General features: G+C 43.7%; 1 protein-coding gene across 4 annotated transcripts in view; it reads left to right on the forward strand.

Moving 5' to 3' along the window:
* The first annotated feature begins 1,768 nt into the window (after nucleotides 1-1,768).
* Nucleotides 1,769-23,458, forward strand: part of PAX7 (paired box 7) — a 116,928-nt gene continuing 95,238 nt past the window's right edge. The window contains exons 1-4 of one of the 4 annotated variants that reach the window (XM_040423138.1): nucleotides 1,769-2,093; nucleotides 5,170-5,405; nucleotides 5,854-5,983; nucleotides 11,451-11,585. In XM_040423138.1, coding sequence (XP_040279072.1) covers nucleotides 2,009-2,093; nucleotides 5,170-5,405; nucleotides 5,854-5,983; nucleotides 11,451-11,585 — 586 coding nt within the window. In that variant the 5' untranslated portion in view covers nucleotides 1,769-2,008. The remainder of the gene's footprint in view (nucleotides 2,094-5,169; nucleotides 5,406-5,853; nucleotides 5,984-11,450; nucleotides 11,586-23,458) is intronic. The other 3 variants (XM_040423155.1, XM_040423147.1, XM_040423163.1) reach the window with 3 other exon arrangements.

Here is a 23,458-nt window from a genome sequence, read left to right on the forward strand (position 1 = left end):
AATTGATGACAATGCTACAATCATAACACAATGTATAACACTAAATTAATAATGTCTAACAATAATTAACAGTAAATAATAATAATAATGATAATAATCACATAACGGGGCTGAGGTCACATAAATGACAAGTTTTATTTCGAACATTTCAAGTCTCTCACCCTCCTCCTCCTCCATAAAATTTACAGTTTTCCTCTGAATCCACTTTTCACACAATTTTCGGCAATGACACAAACAACCATTTTCTCCCCCGAAAAATCCTTGGCAAAATTCTCTTTGCTGTTTTTTTGTGTAATCGATTCCCAAGCCAAACCAGTGACTGCAAGTGGTGCGGGGGGAATCAAAGGGTTAATGCCCTGGACACTTTTTTTTAACCCTGTCAGGCTCGGCGGCTGTTTTTGCAGTGCCGCTAATATTAGGGCGAAGTGAAGAGGAGACATGGTGGAGGTAGGAGGTATGAGGCTCATCCTCCTCCCAGGACCTGGCTGGTACTTAACATGCCCCCCCCCCCCCCTCCCAATGTGAAATCGCCATTTCACCCCTCCACACTGTCTAATTGTGACATTGCTCTTCAGCAGGACATCAGTGCACCGAGATCCCGGGGAGCTGACAGGTCTCTGCTGCCCCAAATGACAGGCATTAAGATGCCAGCACAGGGCAGAGATTAATGGGGCCCCTGATTATTCACCATGGGGGCTGCACAGAACAGTGCACTTGTTGGAGCTGGGCACTGTGCACACTGCACCGGATCTGCAGCTCCTGGTGGAGAAGATGGTAGATGAGATCGGGCTATCAGGGTGTGCCAGTCTGTGCCCCCTGCCCGTATCTAGTTAACCCCAGGGTTCCGTATTCGTTACAATGTATCAGTGCAGCAGCCTCTGTGTATGTGAAGCCCACTTCTGGAGACCCCTCAGCCTCCTCTCTGCTCTTTTCTCCCCCCACTTCTTGGGATCCTCTTGGAGATCTGGGGAGCACAATGTAGAATCAAACCCCAGGACGGGATGAAACGTTTCCTCTGAATATTAAGAATCCCCCATTTTACATATGAAAACCGCTGATTGTGAGTTCGGCGTCGTCCCCTGCTGAGAGGGGTTGTCAGAGCGGCTCACCCCCTAAAAATGTGCAGCACCCCCTGCCCGCCCAGGGGCAGCCATTGTCCTGCCACTGCCCAGTGCCTGCACAGGATGGCACCAGACAGGTAGTGCCAGGCAAGCCAGAGATGGGCACTAGGGTGGTAGGTGTGCTCCCACCTAGGTACCAGCAGGTGCCCTCCTGAATTCAGCTGCATTGCTGTCCTCTGAAGTTGTCATGGGGGTCTGGGCTGAATGGGTCGGTTGAGCTCTTGTATGGCACTGACCACCACAGAGGGGCAGTTATATTTTGTGCAGCACTATGGTATTGCCGGTCCTGCCTACTTGTACCCCCCTCCCCTCCCCCTCCAGCACGGGGGTCACTTTTATTATTATTATTTTCTAGGGTCACTTTAAGGCTGCAGCAGCACCCTGATCTAGGAGGCTGTGTCCCTGTACCTGGGCAGCAGCAGCAGTGCCTCTCCTCCCCATGGCCACCACTGGGCACAGAAGGAGGCAGAGGTATAAAGCAGTGACAGTCCTCCCTGCCTGAGCATTGTGCCTGCTGCCTGCCATTGGTCCACTGCCCCATCCCTCTTCATGAATAAAAGAAGCAGGGCAGAGCCTAGCCCTGATCACAGCCTCTCCTCCTCCAAACTTCTGGCCACTTTAACAACTTGCAAAGCTCCCAGCTGACATTCTGTGCCCCCCAAACACCCTGCTACCTCTGCAGAAATCAAGACCCCCAGCCTCCCTTGCTGCAGCGCATCTGCTCCCCCTTCTTCTGACTTTCCCGGGGACCAGCACTCCAGTAACTTTTATATTCCTGGCGGGGGGGATCCGCAGCCAGACATCCCTGCGACATCTGCACAGACTGGTCATTTTGCTGGGCATCAACTGGGCTCCACTAAGAACCAGGTTCTGCTGACCCGACCCGTATGGCTGCCCTGCCTGGCACTGTCCCAAGAATGATGCGGCCGGCTCCAGGTCAGAACTACCCCAGGACAGGATTCCCCCTGGAAGGTAAGTGCCCCCCGCACCCAGTGCAAGGAAAGAAAAATCTTCTATTCCACAGGATGCGTCCTCGATTTAAAGTTTTAGGACATTTGCAAAGAGAAAAATAATTTTCCCTGGTTTTTTATTTATTTTTTTCTTAATTTTTCCTCCTTTTTCATAGATTATTTTTTTTTTTTTACAAAATGTATTATAATATTATTATTAGTATCTATATAATTCCTAGTGAAAATTATGTTGTTGATTTATTATAACCCCCCCCCTTTTACTGCATTATTTTCTTTTATTTTTTAATTTAATTGTAAAAAAAGATTTATTATCATTTTAATTGGGTTTATATGATTTCCAGTGTAATTATATACTTTGTTTTTAATATTTACACTTTTTTCGTTTTTAAAAAGATAAATATTTATTATCATTTTAATTTAATGTAGCATTGAGATGACAGATATGATACTAGTATATTATAATATATAGAGATATAAGTATACTATAACATAAAGAATGTTGCGTTCCTTGAGATAGATAGATAGATAGATAGATAGATAGATAGATAGATAGATAGAGAGATATGGGATAGATATAGATAATATATAGATAGGAGATAGATATAACATAGATAGATAGATATATATTAAATAGTTAGAGATAGATATTAGATAGATAGATAAAAATAGATAGATATAGATGATAGATATGGATGATAGATAGATAGATAGATAGATAGATAGATAGATAGATATGGGATAGATAGATAATATATAGATATAGATAGATATTAAATAGATAGATATTAGATATATAGATAAATAGATAGATAGATAGATAGATAGATAGATAGAGATAATCCACAGGTCTTCATGTTCTGTGAGTCGCAGCATTGGTAAAGTCTTGTAGAAGCCGCTTCCTTCTGCGACTTCTGGTCCCGGCCGTTTGCGGTCAGCAGCAGATCGGCCGACCGTGCGGCCGGGGCCAGTGCGGGTTAATGAGCAGCTGTCGCAGGCGCGGCCGCCCTCCTCTGGCGCAGGGTTGCACATCTAATGCGCCCTCAGCGCTCGCACTTCTCCAAATCCATCTCCATCTATTCCGTGATCAAGTGGCCGCAAAGAAACTGTGAAAAGCCACGAAAACGGCAAAACCCACAATCCGCGGGGATTTACCGGAGAGCCGGAGGAAAAGACAACAGGCGCAAAGAGGCGGATCAACGGATTAGAGCCATGTTTGCTCATCATGACTGCGAATAATGAGCGCGGCTTCTCGGGGCCACTTGACTGGGAGATGGGCCCTCGGAGTGGCCCCTTATCTGTCATCACCGCCGCTGAGTGTAGGAGCAAAGTGCCCGGGGAATTAGCGGCGCATGATTGTCATTAAATCTCCAAATATCTGCGTCCTCCCCGGCACCATAAATTATGCAGCTCCCGGGCCGGAAAATCGCCCTAATCTGCTGCATCTGAATGACGCCATATTAAACAAATTGCCGGATTATCAGGGCCCGGCAGAACCGGAAAATTGCGCTGATGCCGTGTAGCCGATTCCATCAGTTTATAGGATATAGAAAGTTGGTATTTCACCTTCCCTCCCCGCATCCCCGGCTACTAATCGTTTTATATATTCACTGGTCATAACCCTACAGCCGGTAATAGAGACATAGGTGTGTGTATATATATTATAGTGTCCTGAGGATCGGCCACCGAATATATACTGAACCGATGTATTAATCTGCAGGGCATACAGCAGCGGGCAATATATATATATATATATATATATATATATATATATATATATATATTACATATGTATAATATATATCCAATATATTGTTTACAATATACAAATATATATATAATAAAACGATAGATAAGTATTCCTAGTGCTTATATCAGCAGGTATGGAAATGAATATGCCATGTAATGTGCAGAATGACATATATAGTATTGGTAAATCAATGACCATATATATATAATGTATGCACAAAGTAGTATATATATATATATATATATAAAATGTATGCACAAAGTAGTATATATATATAATGTATGCACACAGTAGTATATGTGTAATGTATGCACACAGTAGTATATGTGTAATGTATGCACACAGTAGTATATGTGTAATGTATGCACACAGTAGTATATGTGTAATGTATGCACACAGTAGTATATGTGTAATGTATGCACACAGTAGTATATGTGTAATGTATGCACACAGTAGTATATGTGTAATGTATGCACACAGTAGTATATATATAATGTATGCACACAGTAGTATATGTGTAATGTATGCACACAGTAGTATATATATAATGTATGCACACAGTAGTATATGTGTAATGTATGCACACAGTAGTATATATATAATGTATGCACACAGTAGTATATGTGTAATGTATGCACACAGTAGTATATGTGTAATGTATGCACACAGTAGTATATGTGTAATGTATGCACACAGTAGTATATGTGTAATGTATGCACACAGTAGTATATGTGTAATGTATGCACACAGTAGTATATGTGTAATGTATGCACACAGTAGTATATGTGTAATGTATGCACACAGTAGTATATGTGTAATGTATGCACACAGTAGTATATGATTGGCCTGCAGTTTATGCAGCAGGTACAGGAGTGTAGAATGTGTATAATATTCCCGGGTCTGATTAGTACACGCTGTATGGGAATGTATAGGAGTTTTCCATTACACCGGCTCTGCCTATAGTCTATGTCACTGCACACTCGTGTTGTATAGAGATCGGTGAGAAACAATCAATAAAGGAATAGTTTCTGGGAAATGGATTTAGAAAGGATTTAATCATTTAGTGGATCCAGTAACTACAGTATGCAGACTGCACAGTCGGTGCCATAGGTGTGCATGGTTTATAGTAGGTGATATACAGTATGTGTGTGATGTGTAATGTGCAGTATGTATGTACATGATGTGTAGTATTACATGTATGTGTGTGATGTGTAATGTGCAGTATGTATGTACATGATGTGTAGTATTACATGTATGTGTGTGATGTGTAATGTGCAGTATGTATGTACATGATGTGTAGTATTACATGTATGTGTGTTTTCTCCCTCAGTATCCACTCCTTTGGGCCAAGGTCGAGTGAATCAGCTCGGGGGAGTCTTCATCAACGGCAGACCCCTGCCCAACCACATCAGACACAAGATAGTGGAGATGGCCCACCATGGCATCCGCCCTTGTGTCATCTCCAGGCAGCTCCGGGTCTCCCATGGCTGCGTCTCCAAAATCCTGTGCAGATACCAGGAGACTGGCTCCATCCGGCCCGGGGCCATCGGGGGCAGCAAACCCAGGGTGAGTGTCCCAGAGGACAGGGGGCACTGGCATCGGTGTGCAGGGGGCATGGGGACAGGGCATATCTCATAGCAATGGAGAGGATCCACATGGAGACAGTGTATATCACATAGTAATACATAGTAACCACATAGAGACAGATATAGATAGATATAGTAATACAGAGTAACCACATGGAGACATTGTATATCACATAGTAATAGAGAGGATCCACATAGAGACAGATATAGATAGATATAGTAATACAGAGTAACCACATGGAGACATTGTATATCACATAGTAATAGAGAATATACACAGGGAGACAGTGTATATCACATAGTAATACATTGTGTCCATATATAAGCAGTGCATCTGGTGCACAGGGTTTCCTCACATACATGTGTCATATGAGGGCCCCTGGCTCCTGTCCATACTGACCTGCTGCCCCATGTCTTTACCATTAAAGCAGGTGGCCACTCCTGATGTCGAGAAGAAGATCGAGGAATACAAGAGGGAGAACCCGGGGATGTTCAGCTGGGAGATCCGGGACCGGCTGCTGAAGGACGGCCACTGTGACCGGAGCTCGGTCCCCTCAGGTGAGCGCAGGGGCCACACTGCACCCAGTTATATACACAGTGCCCGCAGAGCTGACACTTCACTGAGCTAGGGTTGTGAAAAGGAGCCTGTGCCCACAGAATATGGGGCTCACTGTATATTACAGTATATGTATAAGGGTGTGTGCCTCCAGGATAAGTGTGAATACTGTATATTATAATATATACATAAATGGTGTGTATCCCCAGGATAAGTGTGCACATTATATATTACAGGATATACAAGATGAGTGTGTGCCTCCAGGATAAGTGTGCACACTGTATATGATAAGATATACATTAGTGATCTCCATGTGTGAACAGTGTATTTTTATGACAACTGTTCCCAGTATAATATAGGTAGATTCACTGTATATTGTACACACAGCATATTATTATTTTGCTCCCCTGTATATATATTTTTTATTATTATTATTATTATTATTATTATTATTATTATTATTATTATTATTTTCATGTTATATGTCTGCAAGTGTGGAAGGATGAATGTTCCTATTGAAAGTGTGCACATTATATATTACATGACTATACCTGTGCAGTATATTATTGGCTGTGTTACACAACCCTAGGTGTGTTACATCATATAAATGCACACGCATAGGATCCTGTATATTATAGGGACTATACATTTTCACAAAGTATATTATGAATGCACTGTATTATAGAATGAGTGTACACATTGGATATTATATGACTATAAATGAGCAGTGAACGAGCTCCCCTGTATAAGAGTTGTATTGTCAGCCTGCCCCCTGTATATTATATAATGGTTATGGAATAGCTCCCTATGTATTATCAATGTGTTTTTAAAGGAAGAGGGTGTTCACTTTACGTTATAAAATGAGAGTATGCTCTCTGTATATATTGCATGTATCTTGTGTTTTCTAATATATTACATATGTGTTCTCCTAGTATTATATATAATATATATCACACACATACATATATTTATATAATTTTAATAAAGTGTGCACACTATATATTACTGGTTCGGTGTAATGTAAAAATGATGTAGGATTGTGCATTGTACATTATATTACACTATGAGTGTGCACATTATGTATAATAGGATGTGCACGCATGTGTGTGGGTTTGGCCACCGGTGTGTGAACTGTACAATGTGCACAGTACATCTATTTTGATGACTGCTGCCTGTATATCATTGTATACTACAGGATGTGTGCACAGTGTATATATTCTGGTGACTGTGCTGCCTGTATATTATAGGATAAGTGTGCACAGTGTATATATTCTAGTGACTGTGTTGCCTGTATATTACAGGATAAGTGTGCACAGTGTATATATTCTGGTGACTGTGCTGCCTGTATATTACAGGATAAGTGTGCACAGTGTATATATTCTGGTGACTGTGCTGCCTGTATACTACAGGATAAGTGTGCACAGTGTATACATTCTGGTGACTGTACTGCCTGTATATTATAGGATAAGTGTGCACAGTGTATACATTCTGGTGTCTGCGCTGCCTGTATACTATAGGATAAGTGTGCACAGTGTATATATTCTGGTGACTGTGCTGCCTGTATATTATAAGATAAGTGTGCACAGTGTACATATTCTGGTGACTGTGCTGCCTGTATACTATAGGATAAGTGTGCACAGTGTATATATTCTGGTGACTGTGCTGCCTGTATATTATAGGATAAGTGTGCACAGTGTATATATTGTGGTGACTGTGCTGCCTGTATACTATAGGATAAGTGTGCACAGTGTATATATTCTGGTGACTGTTGCCTGAATACTATAGGATAAGTGTGCACAGTGTACATATTCTGGTGACTGTGCTGCCTGTATACTATAGGATAAGTGTGCACAGTGTATATATTCTGGTGACTTTGCTGCCTGTATACTATAGGATAAGTGTGCACAGTGTATATATTCTGGTGACTGTGCTGCCTGTATACTATAGGATAAGTGTGCACAGTGTATATATTCTGGTGACTTTGCTGCCTGTATACTATAGGATAAGTGTGCACAGTGTATATATTCTGGTGACTGTGCTGCCTGTATACTATAGGATAAGTGTGCACAGTGTATATATTCTGGTGACTGTGCTGCCTGTATACTATAGGATAAGTGTGCACAGTGTATATATTCTGGTGACTGTGCTGCCTGTATACTATAGGATAAGTGTGCACAGTGTATACATTCTGGTGACTGTGCTGCCTGTATACTATAGGATAAGTGTGCACAGTGTATATATTCTGGTGACTGTGCTGCCTGTATATTACAGGATAAGTGTGCACAGTGTATATATTCTGGTGACTGTGCTGCCTGTATACTATAGGATAAGTGTGCACAGTGTATATATTCTGGTGACTGTGCTGCCTGTATATTATAGGATAAGTGTGCACAGTGTATATATTCTGGTGACTGTGCTGCCTGTATATTATAGGATAAGTGTGCACAGTGTATATATTCTGGTGACTGTGCTGCCTGTATACTACAGGATAAGTGTGCACAGTGTATATATTCTGGTGACTGTGCTGCCTGTATATTACAGGATAAGTGTGCACAGTGTATATATTCTGGTGACTGTGCTGCCTGTATACTACAGGATAAGTGTGCACAGTGTATACATTCTGGTGACTGTGCTGCCTGTATATTATAGGATAAGTGTGCACAGTGTATACATTCTGGTGTCTGCGCTGCCTGTATACTATAGGATAAGTGTGCACAGTGTATATATTCTGGTGACTGTGCTGCCTGTATATTATAAGATAAGTGTGCACAGTGTACATATTCTGGTGACTGTGCTGCCTGTATACTATAGGATAAGTGTGCACAGTGTATATATTATGGTGACTGTGCTGCCTGTATATTATAGGATAAGTGTGCACAGTGTATATATTGTGGTGACTGTGCTGCCTGTATACTATAGGATAAGTGTGCACAGTGTATATATTCTGGTGACTGTTGCCTGAATACTATAGGATAAGTGTGCACAGTGTACATATTCTGGTGACTGTGCTGCCTGTATACTATAGGATAAGTGTGCACAGTGTATATATTCTGGTGACTTTGCTGCCTGTATACTATAGGATAAGTGTGCACAGTGTATATATTCTGGTGACTGTGCTGCCTGTATACTATAGGATAAGTGTGCACAGTGTATATATTCTGGTGACTTTGCTGCCTGTATACTATAGGATAAGTGTGCACAGTGTATATATTCTGGTGACTGTGCTGCCTGTATACTATAGGATAAGTGTGCACAGTGTATATATTCTGGTGACTTTGCTGCCTGTATACTATAGGATAAGTGTGCACAGTGTATATATTCTGGTGACTGTGCTGCCTGTATACTATAGGATAAGTGTGCACAGTGTATATATTCTGGTGACTGTGCTGCCTGTATATTATAGGATAAGTGTGCACAGTGTATATATTCTGGTGACTGTGCTGCCTGTATATTATAGGATAAGTGTGCACAGTGTATATATTCTGGTGACTGTGCTGCCTGTATACTATAGGATAAGTGTGCACAGTGTATATATTCTGGTGACTGTGCTGCCTGTATACTATAGGATAAGTGTGCACAGTGTATATATTCTGGTGACTGTGCTGCCTGTATACTATAGGATAAGTGTGCACAGTGTATATATTCTGGTGACTGTGCTGCCTGTATACTATAGGAAAGGTGTGCACAGTGTATATATTCTGGTGACTGTGCTGCCTGTATACTATAGGATAAGTGTGCACAGTGTATATATTCTGGTGACTGTGCTGCCTGTATATTACAGGATAAGTGTGCACAGTGTATACATTCTGGTGACTGTGCTGCCTGTATATTACAGGATAAGTGTGCACAGTGTATATATTCTGGTGACTGTGCTGCCTGTATACTATAGGATAAGTGTGCACAGTGTATATATTCTGGTGACTGTGCTGCCTGTATACTATAGGATAAGTGTGCACAGTGTATATATTCTGGTGACTGTGCTGCCTGTATATTACAGGATAAGTGTGCACAGTGTATACATTCTGGTGACTGTGCTGCCTGTATACTACAGGATAAGTGTGCACAGTGTATATATTGTGGTGACTGTGCTGCCTGTATACTATAGGATAAGTGTGCACAGTGTATACATTCTGGTGACTGTGCTGCCTGTATACTACAGGATAAGTGTGCACAGTGTATATATTCTGGTGACTGTGCTGCCTGTATACTATAGGATAAGTGTGCACAGTGTATATATTCTGGTGACTGTGCTGCCTGTATACTACAAGATAAGTGTGCACAGTGTATATATTCTGGTGACTGTGCTGCCTGTATACTATAGGATAAGTGTGCACAGTGTATATATTCTGGTGACTGTGCTGCCTGTATATTACAGGATAATTGTGCACAGTGTATATATTCTGGTCACTGTGCTGCCTGTATACTACAGGATAAGTGTGCACAGTGTATACATTCTGGTGACTGTGCTGCCTGTATACTATAGGATAAGTGTGCACAGTGTATATATTCTGGTGACTGTGCTGCCTGTATACTATAGGAAAGGTGTGCACAGTGTATATATTCTGGTGACTGTGCTGCCTGTATACTATAGGATAAGTGTGCACAGTGTATACATTCTGGTGACTGTGCTGTCTGTATATTACAGGATAAGTGTGCACAGTGTATACATTCTGGTGACTGTGCTGCCTGTATACTACAGGATAAGTGTGCACAGTGTATATATTCTGGTGACTGTGCTGCCTGTATACTACAAGATAAGTGTGCACAGTGTATACATTCTGGTGACTGTGCTGCCTGTATACTATAGGATAAGTGTGCACAGTGTATATATTCTGGTGACTGTGCTGCCTGTATACTACAGGATAAGTGTGCACAGTGTATACATTCTGGTGACTGTGCTGCCTGTATACTACAAGATAAGTGTGCACAGTGTATATATTCTGGTGACTGTGCTGCCTGTATACTATAGGATAAGTGTGCACAGTGTATACATTCTGGTGACTGTGCTGCCTGTATACTACAGGATAAGTGTGCACAGTGTATATATTCTGGTGACTGTGCTGCCTGTATACTATAGGATAAGTGTGCACAGTTTATATATTCTGGTGACTGTGCTGCCTGTATATTATAGGATAAGTGTGCACAGTGTATATATTCTGGTGACTGTGCTGCCTGTATATTACAGGATAAGTGTGCACAGTGTATATATTCTGGTCACTGTGCTGCCTGTATACTACAGGATAAGTGTGCACAGTGTATATATTCTGGTGACTGTGCTGCCTGTATACTACAGGATAATTGTGCACAGTGTATATATTCTGGTGACTGGCTTCTGATCTGTGTACAGTAGTATGTCGCTCCTATGTGCACACTATACCGTTCATTTCCCATACATTATATAGTATATACCAGGACAATTTCTTCTGTCACCCAAATTTATATTGCCTCCCGTCTCTTTCCATTTCTGAGGTTTAGTGAGTTCGATTAGCCGGGTCCTCAGAATAAAGTTCGGGAAAAAAGAGGAAGATGATGAATGTGACAAGAAAGATGAAGATGGCGAGAAGAAGACCAAGCACAGCATCGATGGCATCCTGGGCGACAAAGGTAAGCCGGGGGGGTGGCCATTATAATGTGAGCCGCCGACTTCTGCATGCACTGAATTCTAGCGATGACGTCATGCAGCCAGGAATGCATAGATTTGTTATTGCGTAGTGAATCATGACCATGACGTCACGCAGTCAGGAACTTGCTCCTGTACAGGAGGCTTTAGTTTCCTGCCTTTTGGACAGCATATAGTATTTAGGGAGTGTGCTGGAAATGGATAATGGAGCTGTGATGTAGGAAGGGTGATGGGTGTCCATCCTGCTCTCACCAGGGGACAGGGCATGGTGTCCCTGAAGGTGGGTACCTCTCCTCCTGCAGTGTCCCTGATGCTCCAGCCACAGGTGGCCCCTTGTTGGACATACACAGACTGTGGCCCTTGATCAATTATTTACAGCCGGCTGCGGGGTGATGGCTTTCAGTTCATTTGTTAACATTTTTGCCATTCTATAAATGTTCCCTAGAAAGCGGCCGCCGGGGAGCCATCAGCAGCCATTAGTGAAGGAGCCGTCAGCAGCAATTAGTGAGTGGGGAGATGATTGGGGTGACAGTCGCAGGTAGTGACAGGTATCAGCTGGAATCGTTTAATAATTACCGGACATTATTGTTTGTTGTAATTGTGCTGCTGGCAGAAGGATTGTTATAAGATGTGCACAGAGACCACGATTAATGTCATCATTACTGTTATTGATGGAACCTTCCTATTTGTTCTTCGACAATCTGATTTTTTTATTTTATTGCTGGATATAAAAAACGTAATCGCTGATATATTTCGTTTGCAGAACTGTGAGCTGTAATATTGTGCGACCTTAAGATTTATTTTGTAACGAAATTTGCCGAATATTTCACTATTCTTTACTATATATAGCACTTATTCTATCAATTTAATATCTAATATCTATTATTGTATTTATCTAATATTTATTATTTTATCTAATATCTATTTAATATCGATATATGTAATATTTATTATTTTAATATATATCTAATATCTATCTATCATCTATAATTTCAGTCTGGGTGCAGGCCTCTTGGGTAGGATACAGAGTACAATGGCGGCTCCTTCTCTCCTCTTTCCCCTTTTATCTCAAACTTGAGGATGAACTTGGCTGACAAAAGGCCTCTCTCTATAAAAGCTTGAGGAGGAGAAGATTCTCGGGCACAAAGCATGACCCCCCCTTCCCCTCCTTCCTTATAATACAGGGGGGCGAGGGGGTGGGGGTCCCATTCTGTGTGCGCAGAGCACAATGCGTCCAGTGCCCCCCGCTGATCTCTCCTCACTCTTGTGTAATGTAATATTTGGGGTCTGTCTGGGGGGAACAGAAGCCGCTGTTTACAGAGATCAGAAATTCGGGATTGAGAAGCCGCACTCTGTGGGCACCGGCCTGGCACTGAGTGCCCCTGCCCGCTGCCTGTGCCGCCTCATCTCTGTACAGAAAGCTCATTCCATAAAGAAGAGCTGAGCTGTAATCAAAGCGAGAAACTGAGCGCTGCCCCCTCCTGCCAGGGGCCATTCTCTGCTCAAGTGCCGGGTTCACAAGGGTTAATGGAGGCCACCAATAACACCAGGAGGGCAGTAATCCGTCCCCGGCAAAGGAGCTTATAGATACAAAGTAATCATCTCCTGTATAGTATTATTAATTATTATTAGTATTTTTTATTTATTTATTTATTTATTTTTTACGTTATTTATACTCCATAAGGAAACGTTTTTAAATGCATTCGTTGACCTACAGTGTGCTTCAGAGGAACATTGTCACAATTTAGCAAAATTCGGGAGTCAGTCTGTGTGTGTGTGAAAAATGATATGTTAATAGTGACTATAATACTATTGATAACATTATAATGTTTTTGAATAAAATAATACGAATAATATAGTGGGGATTATAATAATCCCCATAACAGCAATGATATAATCCATAAAATATTAATAGCCATGATAAAAGTGATATTATAATATCTAATAATAGTAATGTTGATTATTTTTTTTTTAAAGATCTTCAATTATAGTTATTAAAATGATCATATGATAATTATGATTTTAATATAATATCGATAATGCGATAATAATATATAATAATAGCAATACTATCCTAATGATATGTATTAGTAATAATATGAATGATAATATATAATAATAGTAATATTGATAATAGAATAATATATAACAGCAATAATATGATAATGATATCTAATAATAATATTGGTAGTAATATAATGAGATGTAATAACATTGATCATGATAATATATCTATTAATAATAAGAATATGAATGATAATATAATATTATTGGTAATAAAATGTAATTATAGAAATAACATTGATGATTATATAATATCTAAAAATAAGATTGATAATATAATATCTAATGTAATCATAATATTAATGATGATAATTAGGGATGAGCGAATCGACTTCGGATGAAACATACCAAATCGATTCGCTCATCCCTAATGATTCTAATAAAGGCATTTCAATGAGCAGAGGAAGGTGAACGGCCGACCTTCTGGGAAGTGATGTTGGGGAGCGATGTGATCGGTCAGACCCCCATTTATCCCCCATCAGCCCTCACTCTCCGGGTGTTTTAAGTTGAAGGGTTTTAAGGCAGATTAAATTGAGTCTTTATTTCTCCACTTTCATCTTTAAACGGCTCAGTGGAGCTCGCCCGAGGGCACAGGCTGCCAGTCGCCCGAATCTCCCTCTGGAGCAGACACCCGATTTATCAGCACTAATTGCTGAAAGGATTTATCGGCCTCTCTGCAGTGTAGATGAGTCCATAGAGGCGGGCACCTGCCAGTGTGAGGGGTGATGTTACCATGCCCTGCTCTCTGCCAGTGTGAGGGGTGATGTTAGCATGCCCTGCTCTCTGCCAGGATGAGGGGTGATGTTACCATGCCCTGCTCTCTGCCAGTGTGAGGGGGTGATGTTAGCATGCCCTGCTCTCTGCCAGGATGAGGGGTGATGTTACCATGCCCTGCTCTCTGCCAGGATGAGGGGGTGATGTTAGCATGCCCTGCTCTCTGCCAGGATAAGGGGGTGATGTTACCATGCCCTGCTCTCTGCCAGTGTGAGGGGGTGATGTTACCATGCCCTGTTCTCTGCCAGGATGAGGGGTGATGTTACCATGCCCTGCACTCTGCCAGTGTGAGGGGGTGATGTTGCCATGCCCTGTTCTCTGCCAAGATGAGGGGTGATGTTACCAAGCCCTGCTCTCTGCCAGTGTGAGGGGGTGATGTTATAATGCCCTGCTCTCTGCCAGGATTAGAGGTGATGTTACCATGCCCTGCTCTCTGCCAGTGGGAGGGGTTGATGTTGCCATGCCCTGCTCTCTGCCAGGATGAGGGGTGATGTTACCAAGCCCTGCTCTCTGCCAGGATGAGGGGTGATGTTACCAAGCCCTGCTCTCTGCCAGTGTCAGGGGGTGATGTTGCCATGCCCTGCTCTCTGCCAAGATGAGGGGTGATGTTACCATGCCCTGCTCTCTGCCAGGATGAGGGGTGATGTTACCATGCCCTGCTCTCTGCCAGTGTGAGGGGGTGATGTTATAATGCCCTGCTCTCTGCCAGGATGAGGGGGGTGATGTTACCATGCCCTGCTCTCTGCCAGTGGGAGGGGGTGATGTTATAATGCCCTGATCTCTGGCAGTGGGAGGCGGTGATGTTATAATGCCCTGATCTCTGCCAGGATGAGGGGTGATGTTACCATGCCCTGCTCTCTGCAAGGATGAGGTATGATGTTACCATGCCCTGCTCTCTGCTAGGATGAGGGGGGTGATGTTACCATACCATGCTGTCTGCCAGTGTAAGGGGGTAATGTTACCATCCCCTGCTCTCTGCAAGGATGAGGTATGATGTTACCATGCCCTGCTCTCTGCCAGGATGAGGGGGGTGATGTTACCATGCCCTGCTCTCTGCAAGTGGGAGGGGGTGATGTTATAATGCACTGATCTCTGCCAGGATGAGGGGGTGATGTTATAATGCCCTGCTCTCTGCAAGAATGAGGTATGATGTTACCAAGCCCTGCTCTCTGCCAGTGTCAGGGGGTGATGTTGCCATGCCCTGCTCTCTGCCAGGATGAGGGGTGATGTTACCATGCCCTGCTCTCTGCCAGGATGAGGGGTGATGTTACCATGCCCTGCTCTCTGCCAGTGTGAGGGGGTGATGTTATAATGCCCTGCTCTCTGCCAGGATGAGGGGGGTGATGTTACCATGCCCTGCTCTCTGCAAGTGGGAGGGGGTGATGTTATAATGCCCTGATCTCTGGCAGGATGAGGGGGTGATGTTATAATGCCCTGCTCTCTGCCAGGATAAGGGGGTGATGTTACCAAGCCCTGCTCTCTGCCAGGATAAGGGGGTGATGTTACCATGCCCTGCTGTCTGCCAGTATGAGGGGGTGATGTTATAATGCCCTGATCTCTGCCAGGATGAGGGGGTGATGTTATAATGCCCTGCTCTCTGCCAGGATAAGGGGGTGATGTTACCAAGCCCTGCTCTCTGCCAGGATAAGGGGGTGATGTTACCATGCCCTGCTGTCTGCCAGTATGAGGGGGTGATGTTACCATGCCCTGCTCTCTGCCAGGATAAGGGGGTGATGTTACCATGCCCTGCTGTCTGCCAGTATGAGGGGGTGATGTTACCATGCCCTGCTCTCTGCCAGGATGAGGGGTGATGTTACCATGCCCTGCTCTCTGCAAGGATGAGGTATGATGTTACCATGCCCTGCTCTCTGCCAGGATGAGAGGGTGATGTTACTATGCCCTGCTCTCTGCAAGAATGAGGTATGTAGTTACCATGCCCTGCTCTCTGCCAGTGTGAGGGGGTGATGTTATAATGCCCTGCTCTCTGCAAGGAGGAGGTGGTAGTGTAACCATGCCCTGCTCTCTGCCAGTGTGAGGGGGTGATGTTATAATGCCCTGCTCTCTGCAAGGATGAGGTATGATGTTACCATGCCCTGCTCTCTGCCAGTGTGAGGGGGTGATGTTATAATGCCCTGCTCTCTGCAAGGATGAGGTATGATGTTACCATGCCCTGCTCTCTGCCAGTATGAGGGGGTGATGTTATAATGCCCTGCTCTCTGCAAGGAGGAGGTGGTGATGTTACCATGCCCTGCTCTCTGCCAGTGTGAGGGGGTGACATTATCATGCCCTGCTCTCTGCCAGTGTGAGGGGGTGATGTTGTAATGCCCTGCTCTCTGCCAGTGTGAGGGGGTGATGTTGTAATGCCCTGCTCTCTGCCAGGATGAGGTGGTAATGTTACCATGCGCTGCTCTCTGCCAGGAAGAGGGGGTGACATTATCATGCCCTGCTCTCTGCCAGGATGAAGGGTGATGTTAGCATGTTCTGCTCTCTGCCAGGATTAGGGGGCGATGTTACCATGCCCTGCTCTCTGCCAGGATGAAGGGGTGATGTTATGATGTTACCATGCCCTGCTCTCTGCCAGGATGACAGGGTGATGCACATGTTACCATGCCCTGCTCTGTCTCTGCCAGCATGAGGGGGTGATGTTACCATGCCATGCTTTCTGCAAGGCATCACCATTACATCAACCATGCATTGCCGATGTACTGCACATTATCTACAGGACACATATTTTAATCTGCAAAACCTTCATGGGAATTTTCTACAACACTTCAGAAAGCAGAAACCTGTCCTGCAGATGCCTTGCTGTATGGGGGCCATTATCTAGTGCGGATACAGATACTACCACTGAGTCTCACCAAGGAAAATATCAAGGTGGGGTCAAAGCATTACAAAATGTTCTGTAGACCATGGGCAAAATACACCCGCCACTGCGCCCCATACACACAGGTCATACAATATTATGTATACACCCAGAAACATAAATGGACACCATGTATTCTTGTCATGTATGTGCCTGTCCACGCCATACATAAGTGTGTCCAGTGAAAAAGCCTTAAGAAATGAAACTTCATATAATTTCTAGGGTTGCACATGGATGTGCTAATGTACCTTCCAAAATCCTAGAAACACAGAGAAATGTGCCTCAAACAAACAAAAACCCACCAAAACCAAAACCCCATGCAGCTGGCACCCATGGTAGGGCACACCATGGTTTATGTGAAACCTGGCATCTCCAATGTTCAAACCTAAAAGATGAGATCACCAAATCCAGAAGGACATAAGGTATTCTGTATACATGGTTAGACACTAGGTACTTAAGAGTGGAGGTGTAGTTGGTGGCAATGGTGGCTACAGTGCATTACTGTCCATCTGAAGGTGGCCATACAAGTACTGTCAGATGCCATTTCAGAGATCAGCTATTTCTGTATCTGGGAAATGTTCCACAGGAGAGCTGAAAATGACTGCCATCTGTAATTTCACCCAGTAGAGTCTTGTTATATTCACTGCTTTCATACATTGCTTTAGATTGATACTTTCATACACATACTTTAATACACATGCTTGTATTTTTTACTCTGTTACTATATTTAGGGCCCCTGTAATGGTATTTTGCCTAGTTGACTATATTCTGGGACCATGACCTAGCACTCACTTGACTATGTTTTAGGTCCATCTAGAACAGGGTTTCTCAACTCCTGTTCTCGGGACCCACCTACCGGTCAGGATTTGAGAATATCCCACAGAATGCATGGACACTAATTATATCACTTGCTCAATACTAAGTTAATCTTGAAAACATGACTGGTAGGTGGGCCCCGAGGACAGGAGTTGAGAAACTAGAAACTTGTATTTAACCTATTGCCTCGGTTAGAGTACCGTTACTCAATCAATCATTTGACAATGAACTGGGATTCATCCTCTTTATCAAGCTCTGGGTCCATGTAATGGTATTCACCTAGTTTACCATGTTCTGGGTCCACATAATGGTAATCACCCTTTTCTGATGTTCTTGGGGGCTACATAATTGTGATCTTCCTGTTTTCTATGTTCTGGTCCATGTAATGATAATGACCCAGTTTACCATGTTTTGGATCCCTGTAATGGTTATAACCCTGTTTACCATCTTCTGGATCCACGTAATGATAATCACCCTATTTACCATGCTCTGGGTGTATGTAATGGTAATCACCATATTTACCATGTTCTGGTCCATCAGATTCTCAGGCGTTTGTTTACTAGATAAACAAAAAAGAAGGCGCACCATAGGGTGAAAACGTATGGGGAATAGTAAAATAAACTCCAAATTGGAAGGCTCACCTTAAAGGGTTGTGCAAGCAATAGGCACAACACTACTGTCGGCGTGTAGGGAATAAAATCAATCCCCAAGAGAGAGGTTGGTATGCAGCCACGGATGCAGGTCTCCTCGGATGAGCGTGCCTGGGCCCTCACGGAGAATTATTACATGGTGAAAGGAAGAAACATCCCTCGGCTGTTTGAAGAATCTTCAAATGTTTATTGCAGAATCACTACGCGTTTCGGGGACCACTTCCCCTTCTTCAGGTGAATAGTGTTGTGGCAACAGAAGGGGAAGTGGTCCCCGAAACGCGTAGTGATTCTGCAACAAACATTTGAAGATTCTTCATCTGTACCTGGTTGTTTCTTTGCGCCGAGGGATGTTTCTTCCCTTCACCATGTTCTGGTCCATGTAATGATAATGACCCCGTTTACCATGTTCTGTTCCATGTAATGATAATGACCCCGTTTACCATGTTCTGGTCCATGTAATGGTAGTGACCCTTTTTACCATGTTCTGGTCCATGTAATGGTAGTGACCCTTTTTACCATGTTCTGGTCCATGTAATGATAATGACCCAGTTTACCATGTTCTGGTCCATGTAATGATAATGACCCCGTTTACCATGTTCTGGTCCATGTAATGATAATGACCCCGTTTACCATGTTCTGGTCCATGTAATGGTAGTGACCCTTTTTACCATGTTCTGGTCCATGTAATGGTAGTGACCCTTTTTACCATGTTCTGGTCCATGTAATGATAATGACCCAGTTTACCATGTTCTGGTCCATGTAATGATAATGACCCCGTTTACCATGTTCTGGTCCATGTAATAATAATGACCCCGTTTACCATGTTCTGGTCCATGTAATGATAATGACCCCGTTTACCATCTTCAGGTCCATGTAATGGTAGTGACCCTTTTTACCATGTTCTGGTCCATGTAATGGTAGTGACCCTTTTTACCATGTTCTGGTCCATGTAATGATAATGACCCAGTTTACCATGTTCTGGTCCATGTAATGATAATGACCCCGTTTACCACCTTCTGGTCCATGTAATGGTAGTGACCCTTTTTACTATGTTCTGGTCCATGTAATGGTAGTGACCCTTTTTACCATGTTCTGGTCCATGTAATGGTAATCACCTTGTTTTCCTTCTAGTTTCTGTTTACCCAGTGCAGTGTGGTTAATGGTCCCTTGAAGCACTGTTCTTATACCATCTAGTGTCTATTCACATGTTGTACTATAGCAATTGTGCTTGAGATTTTCTACATTGCTTTTAGATGGGTTTAGGGAGAGGACTGGAGTGTTGATTACACCAGATGTCCAGGGTCAGCTAGTGATCTTTGGCAGCTATGCTAATGTGACTCAGTGTGATCTATCGCTCAGTACTAGCCAGCCTGCCAAATATACATATCACATATTAAGGCAGCCCTTTAGCCCATTGCAAGGGTTAGGTTCACTTCTGTGGCAACAACTATGAAAGCCTGTTCTGGTAGAGGAATAGACTACCAGAGTTTACCATATGCAGTATAGCTGGATACTGGTACATTCCCATTGACTATAATGGGATCCAATGGGGATCCAGCGCGTTTCCAGCACAAATGCCAGCTTTCGATATTTGCCTTGCCGAAAGCCAGCATTCATCCCGAAAAGCCGCCAGAACCCATTATAGTCAATGAGGATCTTGTAGCGTGCTGCAGTATCTGTACGATAAACTCTGGTAGACCGTTCCTCTGCTGGAACAGACGACTGGAGTTGTTGCCGCAGACGTGAACCTACCCTTAGCATCAACGGCCTCAGTACATGTGCAGCAGTTACCTGATAACCTTCTGTTCTCACTTAACTATTCTGTCCATGCTGTACTGGAAAACAACGCCCCGTCTTCTGGAATCCTGGTGAGCCTGTGACAGAGCTTGGTTGACACAGAACAGCCAATCAGAAGAGACAGGGAGGGAAAAAGCAGCAGCCTGAACCAATCAGCAGACGGGAGGCGTGTCTCAGACTGCCTCATACTCCCTGTAGACACTGTAGCTAAGCTGTAGTCACAGATCAAAGCTCATTCCTAATGGAACTGGGCTAAAAAGCTTCCAAAGAGCAAGATCTGAAGAAACCAAATAGCAGACAGTCATCCCCTGCAGGCAGGGACTTACATATTATTTTTGAGCACCTCGCTGGACAGTTCCATTAACTAACCCGCATCTTAATTATTTCAATACCCATATTTTGTTATGGGCGCTCGCCATCAGTCAATAATTTGCCGTGGCCACCTCAGGAGAAAGACTGTCCCAGTGAGGACAACGCATGAAAGTCATGGAAGGACACCAAGAGCGTTCCTATTCCCCTTCCTAGGTCCATCCTTCCTTCACCTGCGGGATGGTGCATCAGGAGTTGCTATTAACCCCCCCTTCGCCATTTATCACAACCAATCTGCATTCATTAAACCAACAAGCCCCCTTGTGTGAGCAGTGTATGTTCACTTCATTAAGTCAGGGGATTACTCAAGGTTGCCAATGCAATCAAACACGACACAGCCTGGGATTTGTGAGTGGGATCAGTTTAAATAATGGGGGGCACAGAGAGGCCTAGACAAGTGTCAAGCAATTCCCTGGCTCGGCGTGCGCATATTGAGAGACACAAACCCAGGGACATCCTCTCAGTGCTGATGAAGCTTACATGTCACAAGGCAGCCTGAAACAAATGAGCTACAACAGGAACACAACAAAGATAACAATTACAAAGACAAACATTGGCTTTTGGGAACGAGTAGCCGGGAGAAGACGGTATACACGAGCAAAATAGGCAAATGTTTGCAAGATAAACTCTGCCTAAATCAAGTGTGACGGGAGGAGAGAGAGCGACAGAGGCGGCGGGAGAGCAGCGCAGATAAGGGCGCATATTATCATTACCATTATTACGTGGGGAATTTAATGACACCGCTCACGCTTTCTGTCTCCAGCAAAGGCGGCTCTATTATTTTTTCTTAATGTTTCGACCCAGTTGATTTTGTTGCAGTGGGGCTCACTTTAGTCATGAGTCAGTTATCATTGCTTGCTTCTGGTAACCGCACTACGGCAGGGGGTGCTGGGCACAGGACAAGTTCCCTGAATGGTCCGCTTTGGGACACAGAGATGGTCATAGACGTGATGATCATACGCTACGATACATGCACACAACCTTATTTTGGATCCACGTCCCATCTGCATTTTTTTTCTATGCGGCCCGCCCGCATCCGTGTGGCCGGTTTCACAAAATGTAGAACATGTCCTCTCGTTGTCCAATTGGCAGTGAAGGGAATGAAAAAGTTGCGGCGTACAGGTGGACAGTTGTTTGTTGGAAATTAATTCTATTAGGCTGGATTCAGGCCTCCTGCTGCCCGTTGCCGTATTGCGGACCGCATTTGCGGATCCACAATACACGGTTGTGTGGACCCATTCACTTCAATGGGTCCGCAAACCCGGAGATGCGGAATGGTGCAGAACGGAAGCACGGAACGGAACCCTACGGGAGCACTACGGAATGCTTCAGTGGGGTTTCGTCCCATACTTCCGTTCCGCAAAAAGATAGAACATGTCCTATCTTTTTGCGGAACAGCCGGATCGCAGACCCATTAAAGTGAGTGGGTCCGCGATCCACTGGGGCTGCCCCACTGACGGTGTTCGTGCATTGCGACCCGCACGAACACCGTAATTGTTTTCAGCAAAAAATGCACCCAAAAACCCAGGTACAAAAAGGCTGAAATGCGCCACAACATCCCTTTGCCCGAGGCCTCCTGAACATGTGCGCCCCCGCACGACCACGGGGAGCACACGTTCAGGAGGCCTCAGGCAGAAGGATGTTGTGGCGCATTTCAGCCTTTTTGTACCTGGGTTTTTGGGTGCATTTTTTGCTGAAAACAATTAAAAGAGAAACACCAGTTCCTGAAGTTATCTTAAAGTCTAGGGGAGGATAGGAAATGCACGATGCACAAGCGTTTTTTGTTAGGTTTCAGCCATTTTTCCATCTCAAGGCATGAGGGAAAAAAAGCCTTCCCTATATTTGAGGAAAAAAAAAGCTCTAACGGTATAAACAAGATCGCATGTGGTACAGGAAGAAACAGTTTTTATGGCATTTTTAGCATTCAGAGAGAACAAGTTGTTTAGCACCTGCCGGAATTTTTCAGGTTGTTTGATCAGATTTGCAATAGCGGGAGCCATATTCCTTATGAAATACCTATGTTCACGCCCTTAAACGACCATACACAGCTTGCATCGGGCAGGAATCTTCCCGAAACTTATGAGCAGTTTAAGACTGGAAGTACAAATGCGTTTTGAGGTGCCGTTTTTCATGCCATCTTTAATGTTGTTGTTGCTTTTTTTTTTTTATCCAAAGCCAAAAAAATGGATCCATCAAGGCGAAGTTTATATTTCTCTTTGCCTTTGAATACAGTCTTGGTTTTGGCTCACGAATCGGCATCAAAACTGCACCAAAAACTGTCCCAAAAATTGCATATGTGATTCCAGCCATAAAGTGTATGCTGTAGGCCCGTTGTGGCAAACCTACGGCACTCAGAGCCCTCTCTGTGGGCACCCGCACCCTGGCAAAAGTCTATGGTGTACCAATATGCCTTAGACTGTTCCTGACATTCATCAGCACAGGGCGCACTATGAACAGCACAGGCAGCGCACTGAATGCAGGCAGGATATTATAGCTAAATGATAAAGTATATGGAAGATACTAT

The sequence above is a fragment of the Bufo bufo genome, chromosome 1, assembly GCF_905171765.1.
Source record: "Bufo bufo chromosome 1, aBufBuf1.1, whole genome shotgun sequence".
In the NCBI taxonomy this organism is placed as follows: domain Eukaryota; kingdom Metazoa; phylum Chordata; class Amphibia; order Anura; family Bufonidae; genus Bufo; species Bufo bufo.